This window comes from Micromys minutus, assembly GCF_963924665.1.
Source record: "Micromys minutus genome assembly, chromosome: X".
Classification (NCBI taxonomy): Eukaryota; Metazoa; Chordata; class Mammalia; order Rodentia; family Muridae; genus Micromys; species Micromys minutus.
Window position 1 is genome coordinate 69,280,174 of NC_137970.1, and position 21,556 is coordinate 69,301,729.

The window sequence follows — 21,556 nt, forward strand, 5'->3', positions numbered from 1 at the left end:
GCTATTATATGAATGTAATTCCTTTCGATTATATGTTTGACGTCATAACTGATACATTATTTGGGAAAAATAAAATATCATTAATTCTTAATTTCATTCAATATACAATCTGTCTTTCTTGGCAAAAATCTGGGATTTGTGCCACAAAGAACAGCTGAGAAAGCAACAGGCCTGGTGAGAATGGGTTCCAACTAGCCAGGGGGCAGAGAGATCTCAGCAGAGCATGCTGAAAGTGGACCCCTTCCTGGCTTGATCCAGGGACGCAGGAACCCAGCATCGGGCCCTCTGTTCCCAGCCTGTGGATTTTGGGTGCACAATATGCGCTCGGACCATCCACCACCAGGAACAGCGGAAATCCAGGAAAACAGGACAGATTCAAGTGTAAGGCAAGAAGCAGTCACTAACAACATGATGGCAAGAGGAAAGTGAAAGAACATATCCCAGGGAAACAAAAACAACCTGGAAACACTAGAACCCAGCTCTCCCATCACAACAAACAGTGGAATGCCAAACACTACAGAAAAAGAAGACTCAGACCTGAAATCCTACCTCAAGATGATGATAGAGATCCTTAAACAAGAACAGGAGGAAAAGCATAAGGAAATAGAAGCTTTTAAAGAGAAAACAAGAAAAATACTCAAAGAACTCAAAGAATTAGAAGAAAACAGAGCCAAAGAGATAAAGGAAAGAAAGAAGGAATTTAAAATGGAAATGGACACAATAAAGAAAAACTAAAAGAGACAACACTAGAGGTAGAAATCCTAAAAAAGAAATCAGGAGTCACAAATGCAAGCATCTCTAACAGACTACAAGAGATGGAAGAGAGAATCTTGGGGGCCGAAGACAACATTGAAAACGTAGACAAAACAGTCAGAGAAGATGCAAAAATCAAAAAGCTCCCTACCCAAAATGTCCAGGAGATCCAGGACAATATGAGAAGACCAAACCTAAGGATAATAGAAATAAAAGAGGGCAAAGAATATCAACTAAGAGGCACAGTAAATATCTTCAACAAAATTGTGGAAGAAAACTTCCCTACCCTTAAGAATGAGATGACCACGAGCATAAAAGAAGCCTTCAGAACTCCAAATAGTTTGGACCAGAAAAGAAATTTCTCCCAACACATAATAGTCAAAACACCAAGTGCCCAAAGCAAAGAAATAATACTAAAAGCGGTAAGGGAAAAGGGTCCTGTAACATATAAAGGCAGAGCAATCAGAATCACACCTGATTTCTCAACAGAGACAATGAAAGCTAAAAGAGACTGAAAAGACATCATACAGACCCTAAGAGAGCACAAGTGCCAGCCCAAGCTGCTATACCCAGCAAAACTATCAATCACCATAAATGGTGAGATGAAGATATTCCAAGACAAAACTAAATTCATACAATATATGACCACAAACCAAAAACTACAACAAATTATAAGTGGAACACCCAATATAATGAGGGGAACCACCTCATAGTAACAACAAAAAAACTCCTAAGCAAGAAAACCAAAAGAAGAAAGACACACAGACCCAATTCAAAGTACAAAAGCAATAATAGCAGGAAACAGCAACCACTATTCCTTGTTATCTATTAACATAAATGGACTCAACTCAATAAAAAGATATAGGCTATCAGAGTGGATACATAAACAAAACCCAGCATTTTGCTGCATACAGGAAACTCATCTCAGAGACAAAGTCAGACACTTATCTCAGAATAAAAGGTTGGGAAAAAAATCTTCCAAGCAAATGTCCCCAAGAAGCAAGCTGGAGTAGCCAATCTAATATCGAATAAAGTAGATTTTCAACCAAAAGTTATCAAAAAAAGATAAGGTAGGATACTTTTTACTCATTACAGGGGAAATATCTCAGGAGGCACTCTCAATCTTTAACACATATGCTCCAAATACAAAAGTACCCATATTTATGAAAGAAACCCTCAAAAAATACATTTCTTCCCACAGAATAATAGTGGGAGACTATAACACACCACTCTTACCAGTGGACAGATCATAGAAACAGAAACTGAACAAGGACACTGTTAAACTAGCAGAGACTATGAACCAACTGGAATTAATAGATATCTACAGAACATATTATCCTAAAACAAAAGAATACACCTTCTTCTCAGCACTTCTTGGCACCTTCTCGAAAATTGACCACATATTTGGACACAAAATGGTCCTTAATTGATAGAAGTAGATTGAAATATTCCTATGCACCCTTTCAGATCACCATGGTCTAAAGCTGTTAGTTAATAACAACAAATACACCAAAAAGCACAAATACACATGGAAACTAAACAATGCTTTCTTAAACAATAGCAGGTTCCAAGAAAAATGAAGAAAGAAATTAGGGATTTTCTAGAATTCAATGAAAATGAAAACATGACATACCCAAACCTATGGGATGCAATGAAAGCAGTACTGAGAGGAAAACTCATAGCCCTAACTGCTTCCAAAAAGAAACTGGAGAGATCATACATCAGCAACTTGACAGCACAGCTAAAAGCCCTAGAACGAAAGGAAGCAGATATACCCAAGAAGAGTAGATGGCAAGAAATAATCAAAATTAGGGCAGAAATAGACCAAATAGAAACAAAAAGAACCATTGAAAAAATCAACCAAAACAAGGGCTGGTTCTTTGAGAAAATTCACAAGATTGATAAACCATTACCCAGACTAACTAGAGGTTAAAAAGAGAGAGTATCCAAATTGACAAAATCAGAGAGGAAAGTGGAGAAATAATGACTGAAACTGAGGAAATTCAAGAAATCATCAGATCATATTACAAAAGCCTATACTCAACAAAGCTGGAAAATCTGGAGGAAATGGATGAATTCCTAGACAGATACAAGATATCAAAGTAAAACCAGGACGAGGTAAACCATCTAAATAATCCCATAACACCTAAAGAAATAGAAGCAGTCATCAAAAGCCTCCCAACCAAAAAAAGCCTAGGTCCAGACGGGTTCAGTGCAGAATTTTATCAGACATTTATTGGCGACATAATACCAGTACTCTCCAAACTATTCCACAAAATAGAATCAAATGGAATACTACCTAACTCATTTTTTGAGGCTACAGTAACACTCGTTCCTAAACCACAGAAAGGCCCTACAAGGAAAGAGAACTTCAGACCAATCTCACTTATGAACATTGATGCAAATATACTCAACAAAATCCTTGCAAACCGAATCCAAGAAAACATCAAAACGATCATTCACCATGATCAAGTAGGCTTCATCCCTGGGATGCAGGGATGATTTAATATAAGGAAATCCATCAATGTAATCCACCATGTAAACCAACACAAAGAAAAAAAAAACACATTGTCATCTCATTAGATGCTGAGAAACCATTTGGCAAAATTCACCACGGCCTCATGTTAAAAGTCTTAGAAAGAACAGGAATCCAAGGCCCATACCAGAACATAATGAAAGCAATATACAGCAAACCAACAGCCAACATCAAACTTAATGGTGAGAAACTTGAAGCAATCCCACTAAAATCAGGGACTCGAAAAGGCTGTCCACTCTCCCTCTAACTATTCAACATAAAATTTGAAGTCTTGGCCAGAGCAATTAGACAGCAAAAGGAAATCAAAGGGATACAAATTGGAAAGGAAGAAGTAAAAACATCACAGTTTAGAGATGACATGATAATGTACTTAAGCGACCCCACAAATTCCACCAGAGATCTCTTACAGCTGATACACAAGTTCAGCAAAGTGGCTACATATAAAATTAACTCAAACAAATCAGTGGCCTTCCTATATTCAAAGGGCAAACATGGGGAGAATGAAATTAGGGAAAAGATACCCTTCACAATAGTCACGAAAACTATGAAATACCTTGGTGTGACTCTGACTCAACAAGTGAAGGGCCTGTATGACAACAACTTCAAATCTCTAAAGAAGGAAATCGAAGATCTCAGAAAATGGAAAGATCTCCCATACTCAAGGATTGGAAGGATAACATTTTAAAAATGGCCATCTTGCCAAAACCAATCTACAGATTCAATGCAATCCCCATCAAATTCCAACCCAATTCTTCATTGAGTTGGAAAGAGCAATGTGCAATTTCATCTGGAATAACAAAAGACCTAGAATATTGAAATCTATCCTCAACAACAAGAGAACATCTGCGGGAGTCACTATCCCTGATCCCAAGCTATATTATAAGGGAATTGTACTGAAAACTGCATGGTACTGGTACAGAAATAGGCAAGTCGATCAATGGAATAGAATAGAAGATCCAGAAATGAGACCTCACATATATGGTCACCTGATTTTTGACAAAGGAGCTGTAAACTTTCAATGGAAAAAGGACATTCTATTCAACAAATGGTGTTGGTCCAACTGGCACTCAGCATGCAGAAGAATGAAAGTAGACCCTTTCTTATCTCCTTGTTCAAAGCTCAAGTATAAGTGGATCAAAGATCTCCACATTAAACCAGGTACACTGAAACTATTAGATGAGATAATAGGGAAAACCTTAGAACACATAGGCACAGGAGAAAATTTCCTGAACAGAACACCAATGGCTCAAGCTCTAAGGTCAAAGATTGAGAAATGGGACTTAAAGAGATTGCAAAGTTTCTGTAAGGCTAAAGACACTGTCAAGAATACAAAATGGCAGCCAACAGAGTGGGAAAAGATCCTTACCAACCCCACATCAGATAGAGGCCTAATATCCAATGTATACAAAGAACTCATAAAGCTAGACACCAGAGAATCAACCAACCCTATTAAAAAATGGGGTACAAACTTAAACAAAAAGTTCTCAGTTGAGGAATATTGAATGGCTGAGAAACATCTAAGGAAGTGCTCAACTTCCTTTGCCATCAGGAAAATGCAAATAAGAACAACCCTCAGATTCCACCTCACAGCAGTCAGATTGGCCACGATCCAAAACTCAGGTGACAGCAGATGCTGGCAAGGTTGTGGAGAAAGAGGAATACTTCTCCACTGTTGCTAGGGTAGTAAACTGATACAACCACTCTGCAAATCAGTCTGTTGATTCCTCAGAGAACTGGACATAGTCCCTCCTGAATATCCAGCTATTCCACTTCTGGGCATATACCCCAGAGACACTCCAATATACAACAAAGACGCATGCACCACAATGTTCATAGCAGCTCTATTTATAATAGCCAGAAGCTTTAAAGAACCCAGATGTCCTTCAGGAGATGAATGGATACAAAAATTGTGGTACATTCAAACAATGGAGTACTACTCACCTATCACAATCAATGACTTTATGAAATTCTTAATAAAATGGATGCATCTAGAGAATATCATCCTGAATGAGATAACCCAGTCAGAAAAGAACAGACATAATATGCAGTCACTGATAATGGGCTACTAACCCCAGAATGCTAGGAACTCTTCAGAATCAAGTCACTGACTGTGTGAAGTTCAAGAAAAAAAAAAAGTAGGTCATCTTTTCACCCTCTGTATGCATTAGCTCAGCTACAGTGCTTTGTGGGATTGTGTTGCTTTGGCTGTGATTTGAGAATGGTGCCTTTATTTTATGTTTGTGGACAAAGATCTTACTTTCAAGACAACAACTATGCTTTTCGTATTCTTCAGCTTTTAACAGTGTTTTTATATTTTAAAGGCCCTGTCCTCTGATTAGCTTTTAAGTTTCATCAAACTCACCTAATTCGCACCTGTTTTTGTTCAAAGGGGTTTCTGATAAATAACACCTAAGAACACAGACATAGAGAAACAAATTATGCATTTTAACTATTTGTCTGAACCTCCCAGTGTGGATTAAATAAATAAAGGGAAAAAAAGTTTAAAAATCTGGGATTTGTTATTTATCTATGGAGTGTTAGTATATGTCAGCAAATATTAAAATATCTAATATATGCAAGACCCTCTACTAGGGGCTGATCAAGTACCGTATTTGACTCTTCTCCATTTTATTCCCTATACATGCCTTCTTGGTGATTTTTGTCTTCCAAAATTCTATTGTTGTAATTATCAAATTAAAATATATTTCAAAATTTTGATAAATACTATTGTATTATTTCCTCATCATAAATGTATCATTTTTATCAACAATGAGAAGATTTATCAGGTAAAAGGTAGAGGCTTTAGATAAATAAGTTATGGCATTTAACTAGTATATAAATAACATAATCAAGTATAATCTATTGTATATATATATATATATTTATATAATCTACTAGATAGATAGATAGATAGATAGATAGATAGATAGATGATAGGCAGACACACAGACAAAGCTTCAGTTCACATGGCAAATATGGTCAGTAAAGGACATGTTAAAAATGTGGCCAAAGATTGTCAATATGCAGTATTGCATGAGTGATAGTAATAATTGGAATTTTTGTCTAACCAAGAATCTTAATAAGGAGAAGCCAATAGTGTTTATATTAGTAAAAATATGTGATATTAGCACACAAGAAACTCACCAACCAAACTTACTTTAATGATAATAGCAAAATCTAGAGTAACAGGTAGTATTTTCATACATTCATACTTGCAACTAATATCTTTCATTCTCCCTCTCTAAGACTTAGAAAAATAATCACAATAATTTTCTTAAATTTCCAGATTTGAAAAGTGATGATATGAAAAATAGGCAGGTTTTTTCACCCAGAAAATTAGGTTTGACTGATATTATTGAAAAACTCTACCCTACCTGCCTCTACTGCCCCCCTTAGTCATGGTTTTAGCCTACTTTTGTATATATTACAGAATATCTGAAGAAGAATATTTATCTTCCCACAACCCCTAGAACAAAATGAACAAATACTAACCAATTCTCTAGCAATGCCTACTTCAACTTCTAAAGAAGCTGAGCACATGCATGCATGCGTGTGCACACACACTCACACACACACACACACACACACACACACACACACAATTATGAAGTAGATAAAATGAACAGGAAGGGAGGTGAGACTACAAAAATATAAAATATACCCCTAGTGATGTAATTTTTTTCAGCAAAGTACATTTAATAAGCCTGTCCACAGAGCTTTTCCGATGAGGGAATAGGTGTTAAATACCTGAGTGTATGGGGGTATTTCTCATTCAAAGCATCACACATACATAGTTGTAGAGCAATGACAACACACTTTTCCTGGGATGTTTTTGAGAATTAAATCATTCATGCAGAAAAATGCCTGACAGAAAAGCCTCAATAAATGTTAACTGTTGTTATTGCTGTAACTATTCTCACAAAAAATATACTTGTTAGCTATACTATTTTTGCTGAAGGCAATATTAAAAATGAACAAAATCAAATTCATTCTCTGAGGTTGTATGCCAATATTGAAAGATAGATTCAAGATAGAATAAAATATAAAAGTACATATGTGTTATTAGCACTTAAAGAAGACGGAAAGCTTATGCATGTCTGGTTAAAGTTCACATTTCTTTTTGATTTTGGACCAGTGCCACCTTGGTGAGTTGTTTCCAGTAGAATCTCTTCACATTCCAGCAGTGGAGAAACGTTGACTGGAAGCTGAGAATCTACCCTGAATGTAGATGGCATTATCCATTAGACTATGTTGCAAGACAGCATTAAAAAGGCCAAAGATGAGCATCAGCAGTCTTTTCTTTCTACTTCCTATCTATAAATATAATCTAAATACAAAAATACAATGTAAATACAAAAACAAGAAAGTAGTATTTTATGCTTACATTAACTAGTGGGATTGCAATGCATTCTATAGAACCTATAAAAGAATTAAGTACTGACAAAAATATTCATATATTGTTATGCAAAAATGCCTTTTAAAAATCTGTATATGTATCCCTCTTTTTTAAAAGTAAAGTTGTAAGAGGGAGTAGAAAAAACAGAAAGTAGTTAATATAGTAGGTGTTTCTGTAAAGTTATATAATGATATACAATATCCGGGGCACTGTAGCAGGCCAGTTTTGAATAAATTGAAAGAAGAAATTATGTCTGGACAGATATGAAAACAAAAAAAAACATGACATAATAATACATACAGGAAATTGATTCTTACACATATACACAGAAGGCCTTGAATGTGTTGCAGACAGACTTTAATGTGATTAGCTTCCAGTCGCATTTATTGTACATAAGCCATGTGCAACTTCTTGTGTAACACTCCTGTAGATATAAAAACACATCTGTCCAACCTGTAAACCAGTTCTTATATGACTTCTCTCTTTTTTCTTTACGTCTCTTTCCTTTATGTTCTCTTTTACATATATGTAAACACACTGCAACAGGAGTGTATTTATTTTCTTTACTGAGAAGCTTTTTATTAAATGTTGCAGTTAAATTTTTAAGGTTTTATTGTTCCAGAAAATGTCTCTCAAACTTAGTACCTCTTTGTCTATCTAGAATTGTGTCTGTTTTATTACCTGCAGTACTTTTCACATGTGTGTGTCACGTTTTTATAGGTATATGTAAGCATCTTAAAACAGGTAGTGTGCTTAGCATTTGCTAAGAGAGTACAGAAGAAACATAAGGAAATTTTGTGAACTTAAAAAAAAATAGATCAATGTGATGAGAGCTATATAAATACTGTGCCAGGGTAATAATTCGCTCAATTTACTTGATATATATTCCTGGAAAGGGTATGAAACAATAGAATTCATAGAAGTTAATCATTCACATAGAGAAAGGCAGATACCCACAGTTAATAGGCAAGTTACTGTCAAAGGAGAGCCTGAGAAGTGGGTTGCTTCACTACTATAGCCATCAGCCACCCAGGAATTCATGTGTAGCCCTTGAAGGAATATGTACATTTCCATTAATATGACAAACTATCTTACAGAAGTGATTTAAGGGAGACAAGGGTTATTTGGCTTTTGTTTTCAGATTTAAGGTCATCATGGCAGGCAAGGGCATGGCAGGGCAGATCAGTTAATGATGGTTGGGAGTATGTGGAAACGCTGTCCACACCACAGTAGACCAAGAAACAAGGTGTGTGACAGTTGCCCCCTTCCCCCAATACTACACCCAGTGAGTCCCTTCCCTCAGCTCAGTCATACTTCTAAAGGTACCACAACCTTCCAAAATTACAGCAACAGAGAGCACACACTTTAAACATAATCACATGGGACATAACAGAAGTTACAGTAGATGTGTACTCTGAGCTACAGGAAGACTGAGATAGAAGGATCAAAAGTTGAAGACCAACCTAGTCTGTGCTCAACATTTGTATTTAAGAGACAAAGCAATATGTGCAAAATTGAGTATAATTATCATGTTAGATAATTTCTATTCATTGAGTGTGCAGAATGCAATCTGGGTGCCTAGTCTCCACCCGTCCCTTCCTCTCATTTTATTTGGTAAATGAAAACTAATTAAATAATTTGGAGCTAAAGGAAATTCAAACCTCAAAATAATGATTATGATTGGAGTTATCCCAAAGAGAATTTGAAATGTGCATCAGTACTCTGAGAAAAATATAATTAAATCACAAGTTGAACTATTTTGAATAAATCCAACATGTACATTTTGAATAATGTATTATTAACACTGACATCAGACATGCAGATGAAATCTTTAGGACATATTAAAATATTTAACAAAGTTTATGAATATAAACCATAAGCTGAAAAATATGAAATGAGTCATCCCTGTTAATCCTCTGACTACAACAGTATCCTGGCAGATAATTTCTTTGGAAAAATTACAGTTATTGTTTGGCCATCATGTACATCTTCTGTGTAAGGTAAACTATGCAAATAACTTGATTTCATACATATAAGTTTTCTTTCTTCATCTCAGGAACAAATTTTGCCCATTTGTATGCTACGAATGACCAAAGGCTTTGCAATTAACATGTAGAAACTGTTCACACTTAACTGTATTTTATTTACATTATAATCATGATTGTGTTTCTTGTTTAACAAACCTGACCTCTTTCAGTTTTTTAAACTTTACCTAACTACTCCTTGAAAAGTTTAAAACAAACTAAAGCAGTGTATTTTAAATGTCAGTGTGAACTGTTTGTGTGTGTGTGTGTGTGTGTGTGTGTGTGTGTCTGTGTGTGTGTGTGCTTGTGTGTGTGAACTTGGAATGTTATCCCCAATAAAGACATGAAAGAACATTATAAAAAGATGTTCTCATACAGATTCCTTATCTTACAGATGAGCACTGTAAAAATGTTACGGCCTCGTCTCACGAGCATCCTTTTCAAACTCACCTTTGAAGAACATGTCAACAACATCAAACCAAGCATCATAGCAGTAACTCTTGCATGTGAAGAACTGAAGAAAAGTGAAAGCTTTAACAGACTTTTAGAGTTGATTCTTCTGGTTGGAAACTACATGAACTCAGGCTCAAGGAATGCCCAGTCTCTGGGTTTTAAGATCAACTTTCTATGTAAGGTAAGATAGCATTTTATAGTAATAATTTATAACAGTACCTTTTTGGTATGTGAGCTGAAATTACCTAAAGGGGAATAATTACCAATTCTTGATCACATATAGTAACAGTGATGTTGATGGCATATAACCTATGTATTGCATAAAGTATTTTTAAATATTTTTACAACAAAATTCAAAACACTACGTCTTATTACTCATGTCTTTCTGATTGAATCTTACTAGGGATTAGATACCATACAATACAAAATTTGTCTGTATAAAATAGATTTTTCCTAATATTCCACTCTCTTTGGGGTTTTCAAGACCTAAATATATTTTGAGGACCTAAATTTTATTATAAAATTAACGAGGAAAGTTTTCCAGATATGCTTTCATTATTCCCCTCTATGAAAATAATTTTTGAGTAATGTTGAACTACTAAGTACGTACTAATTATCATGATAATAACCTAAACATTTTAAAATGAAGTAGTAATATTACTGCTTTGACTGGAAAAATCTTATTAATTTTGAGACTTTTGAAAAGGAGACAAAGTAACAGAGAATGCCCAAAGTGATCATACATGTCCAAGCAGGGAAATCCAACTTATTTAAGAAAAAGATCTGTCTGTTATACACAGACAACCAAAAAGATTCCGAGGTGAAGCCCTTTGAGGAAGCTTGAGATGAAAATGTGTCTGAAGACAAGTAATTTTTCTTTGACAACTCCCCAAGCTATTTATTGTTTATTTCACTTTCATGTCTGAAAACACTGCAGAGGTTTGGCTACTTCTACACATATATTTTAACAAAAATTCTAAATGATTATAAACTTCCTTATTTTTTTATAAATTGAACAATTTTATTTTAAAAAACAAAGATAAATGTACAGTTTTTAATTTAAAATGTACAGATTTTAATTTAAAATGTATACTTTTGCATAAAAGTATATGAATACGTTTTTGTCAGTAGTTGATTTTTTTAAATGTTTGATAGTATGCATTAAAATCTTACTAGTTACAATGAGCATAAAGTACATGTAAAACAAGATGTAACCTGGAAATAGTCAAAGTTTTCTTGGTGTGTAAAGATTAAGCATAATGGTTTTTCATTTTCTTTCTCTTTTTTTTTTTTTTTTGGCCTTTGTTTTTTCTTGACCTTCACACAGCCTGTGAGTTGTTTCTGGGGTGTTCAGAGATTTCTGGGGTTAGTATTCAATTATCAGTGACTGCATATTATGTCTGTTCTTTTGTGACTGGGTTATCTCACTCAGGATGATATCCTCTAGATGCATCCATTTTCTTAAGAATTTCATAAAGTCATTGTTTCTGATAGCTGAGTAGTATTCCATTGTGACCACAATTTTTGTATCCATTCATCTACTTAAGGACATCTGCGTTCTTTCCAGCTTCTGGCTATTAATTTATACAAGCTGCAAATCCACAAACTATCATTTTGATGTGTATGAAAAACGATTTGACTGTGATAATTATAACATGTATATGTGTGTATATATATATATATATATATATATATATATATATATATATATATATATATATATATATATACATATATATATAATGGGATAGATGGGGTAGCATGTATGAATTATAATGATAATATATAATTGTATATATAATGAAATTTTGACTATCTCTTTACTCCTGATATTTCTTACATATGAAAAAGGAAATAAGAACAAAATAGACTAGATAATTTGGGAATGACAGATGTTATCAGTAATTGTTTTTATTCCCACTTCTTGTGATAGTATGGAACACATCATTTCATCTGATAACTCCTTGTAGAATAAGGCAATATTTGCAATAAATAAGAATAATTATATATGTATTTATAAGGTAAAGATATTACCAGCTTGTTCATCCAATTATAGGCCAAGTACCCCATCCTACTATAATGATGCCATACAAAGATGCTACTTGGTTTGAGTATATTCTCTCTGTTTAGCTTGTGAATCTATCAATTTAATTTCCTATTATGCAAATACTGAATATTAAATAAAATGTCAGAAACTTAAATATTACATTTAAGTTATGTATACAATCTTAAGCAAACTATTCTAATTAGAACAAATATGCCACTTCTCAAACTGCCTTAGTTTTACCTTATTCAAATTTTTATGTAAAATGATTATCTTGAAAAAAATGAACAACTAATCTCACAGAAAGATTTTGTAGTTATTTCTTGTATTTTGGAGAGATTTCTTCCTGTCATCTACCTGTCAAATAAAAGTTTTTCCATATAGCACTGATCTGACATCTATCACTAGAGGTATGCTCAAAGGATTTAGTACAAAGATTTTTGCCAACTTCAAATAAAATAAAAAATCGTCTTGGGGGAAATACTATCATGTAGTAATAGGTGTTCTAAAGGAAAAAAGAAGTAAAGGATTTACAATATTCTCCTACATTTTCAGTTGGATTTTTATCTTCAGGGAAATACTTTGGGGGAAATATATGTCATTAATAAAGAGAAATATCATATACATGCATGATATTTCCACAATGTTTAGGAATAAAAAAAGTTGATTGTAGAATACAAAGGATTCTGAGTAGATGTAACTGCCTAAAGTGACAAAAATTTACTGAAGTGCAGAGAAATAGTTAGCTCAGATGTGTAATCTTTTAAAGATGGAATTAACTTACCACTGATACAAGATTAGCTAGAATTGCTGTTAAACATGATTTATAAAAGACCACTTGGAAGATCATTTTTCTTTAACAAATTGCAGAGGGTATTCCTTCTGAAAAATACTGATTATGCTTCAAATGTGATACCATTTCTCACCTAAATTTTTCTAATGACAAATCTTTTTCTTTGATTTAAAATTACCATCTACTGCTTTTTACAATAACCTCTATAACACATTAAAATATTCATCTTCTGAAAAAGGAGGCATGATGTAAGTAATTAAATGTTATAAGATGTGATTCTATGCATAATATAAAATATTTGGATGCTCAAAATATGCTGCTATGATATTTAGGAATAAGAGGAACAAATGAGTTAACCAAAATCCCAAGTAATGTGAACAGATATAGTTACTATAAAATGCTTTTTAATTTCAATATTGAATTATCTCCTGTGAAGCACCAAAGTTGTGTGCCCTACTACAACAAAAAAACATTTAAATCAGTGGTTTTCTACCTATGGGTCATGACGCCTTGGGGGGGGGGGTGTAATGACTCTTTCACAGGGGTTGTTCAAGCCAGTCAGAAGTCATAGACATTTATATTTTGATTCATAACAGTACCTGTATTACAGTTAGGAAGCAGCAATGGAAATAATGTATTAAACTGTCACAGCATTCCAAAGTTTGAGAACCACTGATTTAAATGAAACTGGACTTACAATGCAAGATTGGACTATGCTTAGCCTTTGAAGTTCTAAGCAATTCCAGTGATGCAATTCAGGCATGTTTTTTTTTTCAGTGTGCAATAGCACATATAATATGTGTATTCGAAATATTAAAAAGTATCGAGCATTCTCTATGCATTTCTTTGTAAGCATATAAATATGGATCTTTAGAAGCTGAGAACCAAAAGTGATTATGGAAGTTTGAAAATGATTGGCCCAGGTAGTGGCACTATTAGATATGGCCTTATTACAGTAGGCATGGCCTTGTTGGATGAAGTGTGTCACTGTGGAGGTAGGTTTTGAGTTCCTTCTAGCTGCCTGGGAGACAGTGATTACTGTCCTGGATGCAGTTGGATCAAAATGTAGAACTGTCAACTCCTTAGCCAGCACCTTATCTACCTCCACACTACCATGATCCCCCACTTGTATATAATAGACTAAATCTCTGACTCTGTAACCAACTGGTAATTAAATGTTGCCCTTTATAATATTTGCCTTGGTCATGGTGTCTCTTCTCAGCAATAGAAACCCTAGGACAGTGGCTATCTGATTCAAGGAAAAATTTGACATTATTTGTAAGATCTGAGATAACTCAACCATAAAATGGCAAAAAGGTAATGAAATTGACCTTTAAAGGACCAACCTGGCTTTAAAGATAGTTCAAATGTTAGGGAACACTGGGTGTTCTTCTGGAGGACCCTGGTGTGATTCCCCTCATCTAAATAGTAGCTCATAACCCATTAGTTACCATTAAATATATCCTTAAAGAAAATACCCACTGTATGTGGCAGATGATTTGTAAATAATTCAAGAAAAATACTGAGGGAACACATAGTCTACTTAAGTGACATATAAATTCTTATAAATATTCACAGTCTCTAATAATTTTTCTTCAAAACACTGTAAATTGTATCGTACTTGTTAGGATTTTAGCTTAAATGATACTAAAACACGAAAACTAAAAAAGTAAAAACCTAATGCTCAAAAACATCAATATTTAAACAAGAATATTAGACAATTCAGGTATCATAAGAAAATACCTCCAGCTAAGTTTAAATAAAAAAAAATATTTTGTCATGTATTACAAAACCATATTTCAAAGACCAAGATACTGGTGGTTTCTTTGGAGGTCTCCTTCATTTGGCTAGAGATAATGACTTTCTCCTGATATCCTAAGATTTCTTCATATAGGGACTTTATCTTTGATATTCTGTCTCAACTCTGAACTCTTTTAATTCATGCCGGTTTTTTATTTTACAATATTTGCTCAATGTCTCCTGCATATACAACTCTCAATCAATTAGGCTTGTATGAATACCAAGCAGTTGGGTTAGATACAGGTTCATTGATAATTTGTAATATAAATCTGTAACATTCTTTTTACTGAAGTTCATTTATCATAATAATGAGCCTACTCTTATGGCAAAAATTATTCTCAGTAGTTTAAAAATGAGAGTCTTCTCTGCAGAGTAATGGCTTATAAGTGATCATTCAATGACAGCAGACTCAAACAAATATTTCAGCCCAGTGCTGTACTTCCAGGATTATCTTTGACTCTTTTGCCCAACTGAAATGCATTTTTTCTTATCAATGTTTATCATTACTTGAGTTCAAGGAAGTTTGTTTGACAGCTTACTGAGAAATAAATGATACAGGCTTATAATTGGCTGTGTAAAATAAATCCTATGAAAAGAAAGATTATACTCTTGACCGGGTATAAAACAGGATGAAATGTTAGATTGTCCTTCCAGATTCTGTCTCTTCATGAGTCCTTTAAACTTTCCTTCCTTTGGAATTCTTTTCAGCCATGTGTTTTCACATCTTTTGGTGATAATCAGTGATAGAAGATTCAGAGCTACAGAAATGCAAGGGAATTCATTCATGGCACTTCGTGTTTAAAATGTCAGCATATAATGACACACCAGACAATTTATTCATAATTCATGACCACCGGACATAAACAATTCAGTTTAAGGGTTTGTCTGCATTTATTATTCTACACTAAAGCAACAACATTCACCAAATTAGAAATTTGAAATGAGTAATTACCAGAGAACATGGGACCAAATATCAGTGATAGTTTTAAACAGTTGCCATTGTTCAACTTATGGAATACTTGACTTTTAATTATACCCATTGTGCTTTATTGCTTTTCTGAATTGGACTCTCATCTTTGAAAACAAGTAAATATTCTTGAGCACAAGAAGTATATTGTATTACTGCTGACTTACTATGCTAGTGGTGATATTCCAGACTTAGTTATTAAAACTGTCATGAGTTTTGATTCCTACAAATTTTCACATATAAATCAACATACCAAAATTTGAAGTTATAAAGCAGGAAACACTTAAGTCAATATCACTTATGTCAATAGAACTATAAACTTTGAAGTTAATAGTAAGTTCATATAAAGTTAAATTTTATTTTTTTAATGAATACACTCTTACTAAAGTTGATTGATTCCTGTTAAGTAACTACATATGGACTTATGCACATTAGCCAGTGATACTGAAAAAAATATTGTTTTAGGCTTATCATTTCTTCGTTGATCAAGATACTTAGTTATCTGCTCATTAACAATCTCTTATTTCTGCTGCTGTTCATACTATTTAAGACCAAAATGAAAATAAACCCCACTTTTGAGTTTATGTCTCACAGTTGTACTATAAATGTTGAATATAAATGATTATGTCACCATGACATTTTTCACCTATGAATATGGTATAATGTGCTTTGAAAGCAATGCCCATTTGTGAAAGTAAGCACTTCTTTCCCATATCTGAGACATAAAGTACTTGCTTTCTGTTCCAAATATAGTGTTGCCATACAAATTGTTTCCTGAAGTAGAAAGAAACTTGATAAAGAGTTTTCAATCTCTGGCTTTATGAATTATTTCTAAAGTGATAACCACAGCTGTTTCTCAATGGTTACACATTTTGTACATTTAGAGTAACCTATTGATGTTTCATATTCTTGATATCCCAGTAACTGAAATGAGGAACACCTGGCAGTGGAGTTTGGGCAATTTATGGAGACCTAGGCAGAAAACCAAAAGTGAAAAAAAGGTGTTTATTACCTTATGAGAGGCTGAGACAATAGGATTGCCCAGGAGTTTTATACTATCCTGGGCTAAATAGTGAGGTAAAGCCTGGCCTATGGAGTGAGGCCTTGTTTCACATAACAAAGATCGCTGGTGTAGGATGACAAGAAGAAAAGGAAAGGGATAGGAATGATAGTAAAAAGATGGAATGCGGAGGGAAGGAAGGGGCGAGAAAGAGAGAGAGAGAGAGAGAGAGAGAGAGAGAGAGAGAGAGAGAGAGAGAGAACAAAAGAAACTAATTGGTATTAAGCTTGCTTGAAGGTGTTTACCTAACAGTTGTTTGGTTATGAATTTAATCTAGTATACCAAAAATACTGACTAAAAAAATCATAGAGGAGTACAGTTTGTATATTAAATAACATTGCAAAAAGTCATTTTGGTGTTTTAAACAAAAGAAAAAGATGAACATTTTTTTCTCGCAAAATTCTTCTTCACAGAACAAGTTTTAAAATCAGTTTTTTCTAAATCGGTCACTGTGAGAGATATATTCATGACTAGTTGTGAGATTAATCTTCAGAGAGGCCAAATATAGCAAGTATTAAGTGTGTTTATGTATGTCTTCAAACTGTTGTAGGGATGTGCCTCTTAGAATATTTTGTTGTTAATGTTGTAGACTTGAACTTTGAGAAAGAAAAAAAAGCACCTCTTAGCTTAGTTCTTTCTCCTTTTCTCTAAGCTTTAAGTTCTAAAGCATGTCCTTGTGAGCTTATTTAAAGACGATTTTCAAAATTGAAATATTCATTTATATTTATTGGTGTAATTTAATCTCCTAATACTTTAAATGTAATATTTGCTTGTTTTTTCTGAATTTTATTACATATTTTTAAATTAGCACATTTACAACACTATAGTTTAAGTTGTGTAAATATCATTAAATCCTAAAGTCTTCAGTTTATTAAATTCTTTAGAGAAGAGTGTTTTGTGAGTTCAGACTTGATAGGTATTCCTTGTCCATTTTGACTGTTTAAAAGTCATCTTTTTATCTTGACATGTTGTCTTCATTAAAATATTTCTACCCCCTGCCTACATATACACTCCAAGTTTTTTTCTTCCATTAAACAAGTATTTAATTTAAAAAACTTTAGTTCATATTGTTTCATAACTATATATGTGAAACAACTGTGCCTACATACTAATACTGACAATTGTTGTTCTGAAAAATAGAGCTAAATGAAATTTAAAAATTATCTACTTTTGAAAATTTCAAGGATATTTCATGATGAATCTCCCATTGATTCAAAGTGATTACAAACATTTTCAGCACCAGAATAGACAAGAAGTGATGATTTATGGGACTAGCTGTAGGTCTTACTTAGTTCACCATGAAAACTGTTTTCATAGAGGATTTAAATGAACCCAGCTGGCTTACTATTCTGTGAATTGCTGTAGTCATTTTCTGAGTTTAATCTTATGACTGATTTTGTAATTCTCACAGTGGGGGAAATTCGACAACATGAGCAGCATTTAGTGAATATAATTAGTAAGTTTGAAAACAAATGCCTTTTTATTCTATAAAAGCTCTGTTCAAAGGGGAGTTAAACCCTGTTTGAAACTGTTGTTCAAAATAAAACATGGCTACTGTGACTGAATGTGAGCAGTCCTGTTACAAGCTGGTTTTGTGGCCAAATGAAGCCTTCCTAATGAATGCACTGCATAGTGTTAGTAAGGAGAGCCAATGGCTCGGGAAGAAGTTTATAAAGTCAGAGTTCATGACAACATAAAGGTCTGTGATTATTTTTGACACTTTAGGGATTATTTATATCCATTTAAGTACACTTTCCATGCTGTTAATTATAACTGTATTTATTAAACCTTTACTCTCTGTGGGACCCATTGATAGGATTTTTGCAGAGAAAAAGAAAGATCAAACATATTTCCAATATTTTTGTTTGTTTTTTATGAGCAAGCTGGTACATATAGAATATTGTATTGTTAAAGCCAGACAGGACAATGTTTGTGGGGAGGCCTGTCTGGGTAAGACTTGATACAGCAGCACACATGAAAAAACAAATTACGTTAAAACATAATAAATAAATAAGTTATATTTTTCATAAATGCTAGGTAACTAACTACCAGGAAATAATCTGTTCTGTAACATGACATCCCACACTGTAAAAAATTGTATTACTGTACAAAGAAAAGGGATAATACCACTCCCTTTTACAACATGAGTTTTGTACCTTTCTTTTCAATTTGATTTTTCCTTTTTTATTGGATAATCTTTATATTTACATTTCAAATGTTATCCCCATTTCCCCCACTCCAATCCCCTCTCCCCTTCCCCTTGCCTCCATAAAAATGCCTCCTCTCCCAACTACCCTCTTCCACATAAGTGTCTTAGCAGTCCCCTATACTGGAAAAATGCACCTTCACTGGGGACCAAAGCCCTCTCCGCCCAGTGATGTCAGAAAATGCTATCCTCTGCTGCATATGCAACTGGGGCCATGGGTTCCTCCTTGTGTGCTCATTGGTTTGGGTTTTAGTCCCTGGAAGCTGTGGATGATTTGATTCTTTGCTAATCTTAATTTTTTTTCTGAAATCTGTCATGAGGGCAAGCACGAAATTTATATTGCAGTATCTCAGAATACACATTTCTTTTGAATTATTTTTTTTTATTTTCATGATTATGAATAGATTGCTGCCTCAGGACTGTTGAATAGATGGCAGTTCAACAGGTCCCTGAAGAACCTCTCTTACCTTAGCCAAATTAGTGGGGCGCCTAGTGGCCCTTCTGAGACCTGCCATGAGAGCCCAGTGATAGACTCTCAGCTGCTCCTTACCTGCTGCCATATTGAAGTCCCAATCAGTTCAGTTAAAGGGGAACCGGGCATCTATTTCATTCGGAAGGTTGATTGGTGTCCCATTAGCTCCGGAGACAGTTTTGATCGGAGTTTCTACAGGATCCTCTTTTTTCTTTCGGTAGTGAAGAGGACCTGCAGAGGCTACTGACAATCATTCCAGGTGGGTTGGTGGGAAAACATCAAAGACTCCACTGTCAGGCTGGCGGGGTTTTCTGAAAAGGAAGGGTGATTGGTTTTCCAATTATAAAGGTCTGCAGAGAAAAATGGCCAATACTGAAGGGGCTGAAGAGGCTGAAGGTGGGGTGGGTCTACTGGCGCGGGGGGGGGGGGGGAGGGGGAATGGCATATAGTGGCAGTGCCACAGTCGAGTCAGGTCCACCTGGACACTGCGCTCTTTGTCTTCTGGTCCCAGTGGCTGGTCCACCCCCGGCATGGTGGAGGGCTTGGACATTCTGGAGGCTCCTCAATTTTGGAATAAATTTTAGGAGGAGCCAAAGGCTGGTTCTCAGGCAAACTCTTAGGCTTTGGAGCTTCAGGTTTCGGTTTATGCTCCAACTCAAAGAGCCAGGGCTCTGGGGCCTGGCTTCCATCTGCGTACCCAGGGCTGGACCCAAGGTGGAGATTCTGAACTAAATCTTTCCAGATAGTAATGTAAGTCAAAGGTGTTCTCTGGAAGCCAAATGTCACCCACTCTGAGGAGCAAAAAGTCTGCCATAATCCTTTTTAAATCTTAACTGACAAATTGTGTGCTCTATCGTTAACTTCAGTCAAACTCAGAGGAGTCGTCACAGTCATAGTCTGCCTCACCGTCAGTCACAAGTAACACAAAACAGAAACCTAAGACACACAGACAAAGACTAACAGATGCCTGTCTCCACCTAGACAGACAAAACCACTCCAGAAACACAGATGGCCAGGAGGGCGTAAAACTTCTCCAAACCAGGAGAACTACAGTACCCTCACCAGCACCCAGATAGAAATCATCCAGGTGTCCCTGGGGTTCCTTAAGACCTCTTGGGATGTCTCCCAAGGCAACACAGTCGGTGAGCCTCTGGCACATCTACCAATACTCACACTCCCTGCCTCTACCCGAGACGCAAGCGCTTGCAAAACCAGAACAAGAACTTGTAAGCAACTGTAGAACCAAACATACAGAACCAGAATTTATCCAGCACAGAATTACAAAGACACATACAATATCTCACCTCCAAGTGGGTCTTTGGAGATGAGGGTGGTTGTAAATCCCAGACAATCCCCCAAATGAAGGACCCTTGCAGAAGGGAGACCCTCATTCAAGTCTAGGGATAACAAGACCCCCAAGAACTCAGGAGAGACCATCCTTGCTGCAATTACATGAGTTGTTTTTTTTTTTAATGGACCAGTGTACTGGGGTCGAGACTCATATCCCATGCAGGAGTAGAGGAGTTTGACCCCAAGTGGCTGGGAGATGGGGATTTTAAAGGAAACAAACCACAACGAGGGGGGGGTACGTTATTGAAGAATACCAAAAATACCAGTGGAGAATCGTAAGGGAAATACCTGGTTTCTCAAGATTGCCTATAATGTGTAAATTACCAGTGAAGAATCGCGAGGGGAACATCCGGTTTCTCAAGATTGTTTATGATGTTTTATTTAACTTTTATGTTTTTATGGTCAGCCAGTTCCTGAAACAGAGTCACTGAACCTGCTATCCTACATTTTTGGCTCTACTCTACCTGCTAAGGGATTTCTACTTTACCTGTTAGGGGGCCAGGATTTATCCTGGTCTTTCAAAATATTTTTTATATTTAATGCTTAGTATTAAGGATGTGTACTTGGTGAAATAAATGTAAACTATTTGGAAGCCAACTGCTTAGAGAAAGAAATTTACTCTTCAGATTCAATGAAGTCTTTATCATGGACACATGTATCTTATCCAGATTGTTATTACAGTGACAAAGTACTCAGTCAAAA

General features: G+C 35.0%; 1 protein-coding gene across 1 annotated transcript in view; it reads left to right on the forward strand.

Moving 5' to 3' along the window:
* DIAPH2 (diaphanous related formin 2) overlaps positions 1-21,556 on the forward strand; it is a gene marked incomplete at its 5' end in the record, with an annotated part of 690,195 nt that overhangs the window by 308,873 nt on the left and 359,766 nt on the right. The window contains one exon of the mRNA XM_080910844.1: positions 10,104-10,343. Coding sequence (XP_080766970.1) covers positions 10,104-10,343 — 240 coding nt within the window. The remainder of the gene's footprint in view (positions 1-10,103; positions 10,344-21,556) is intronic.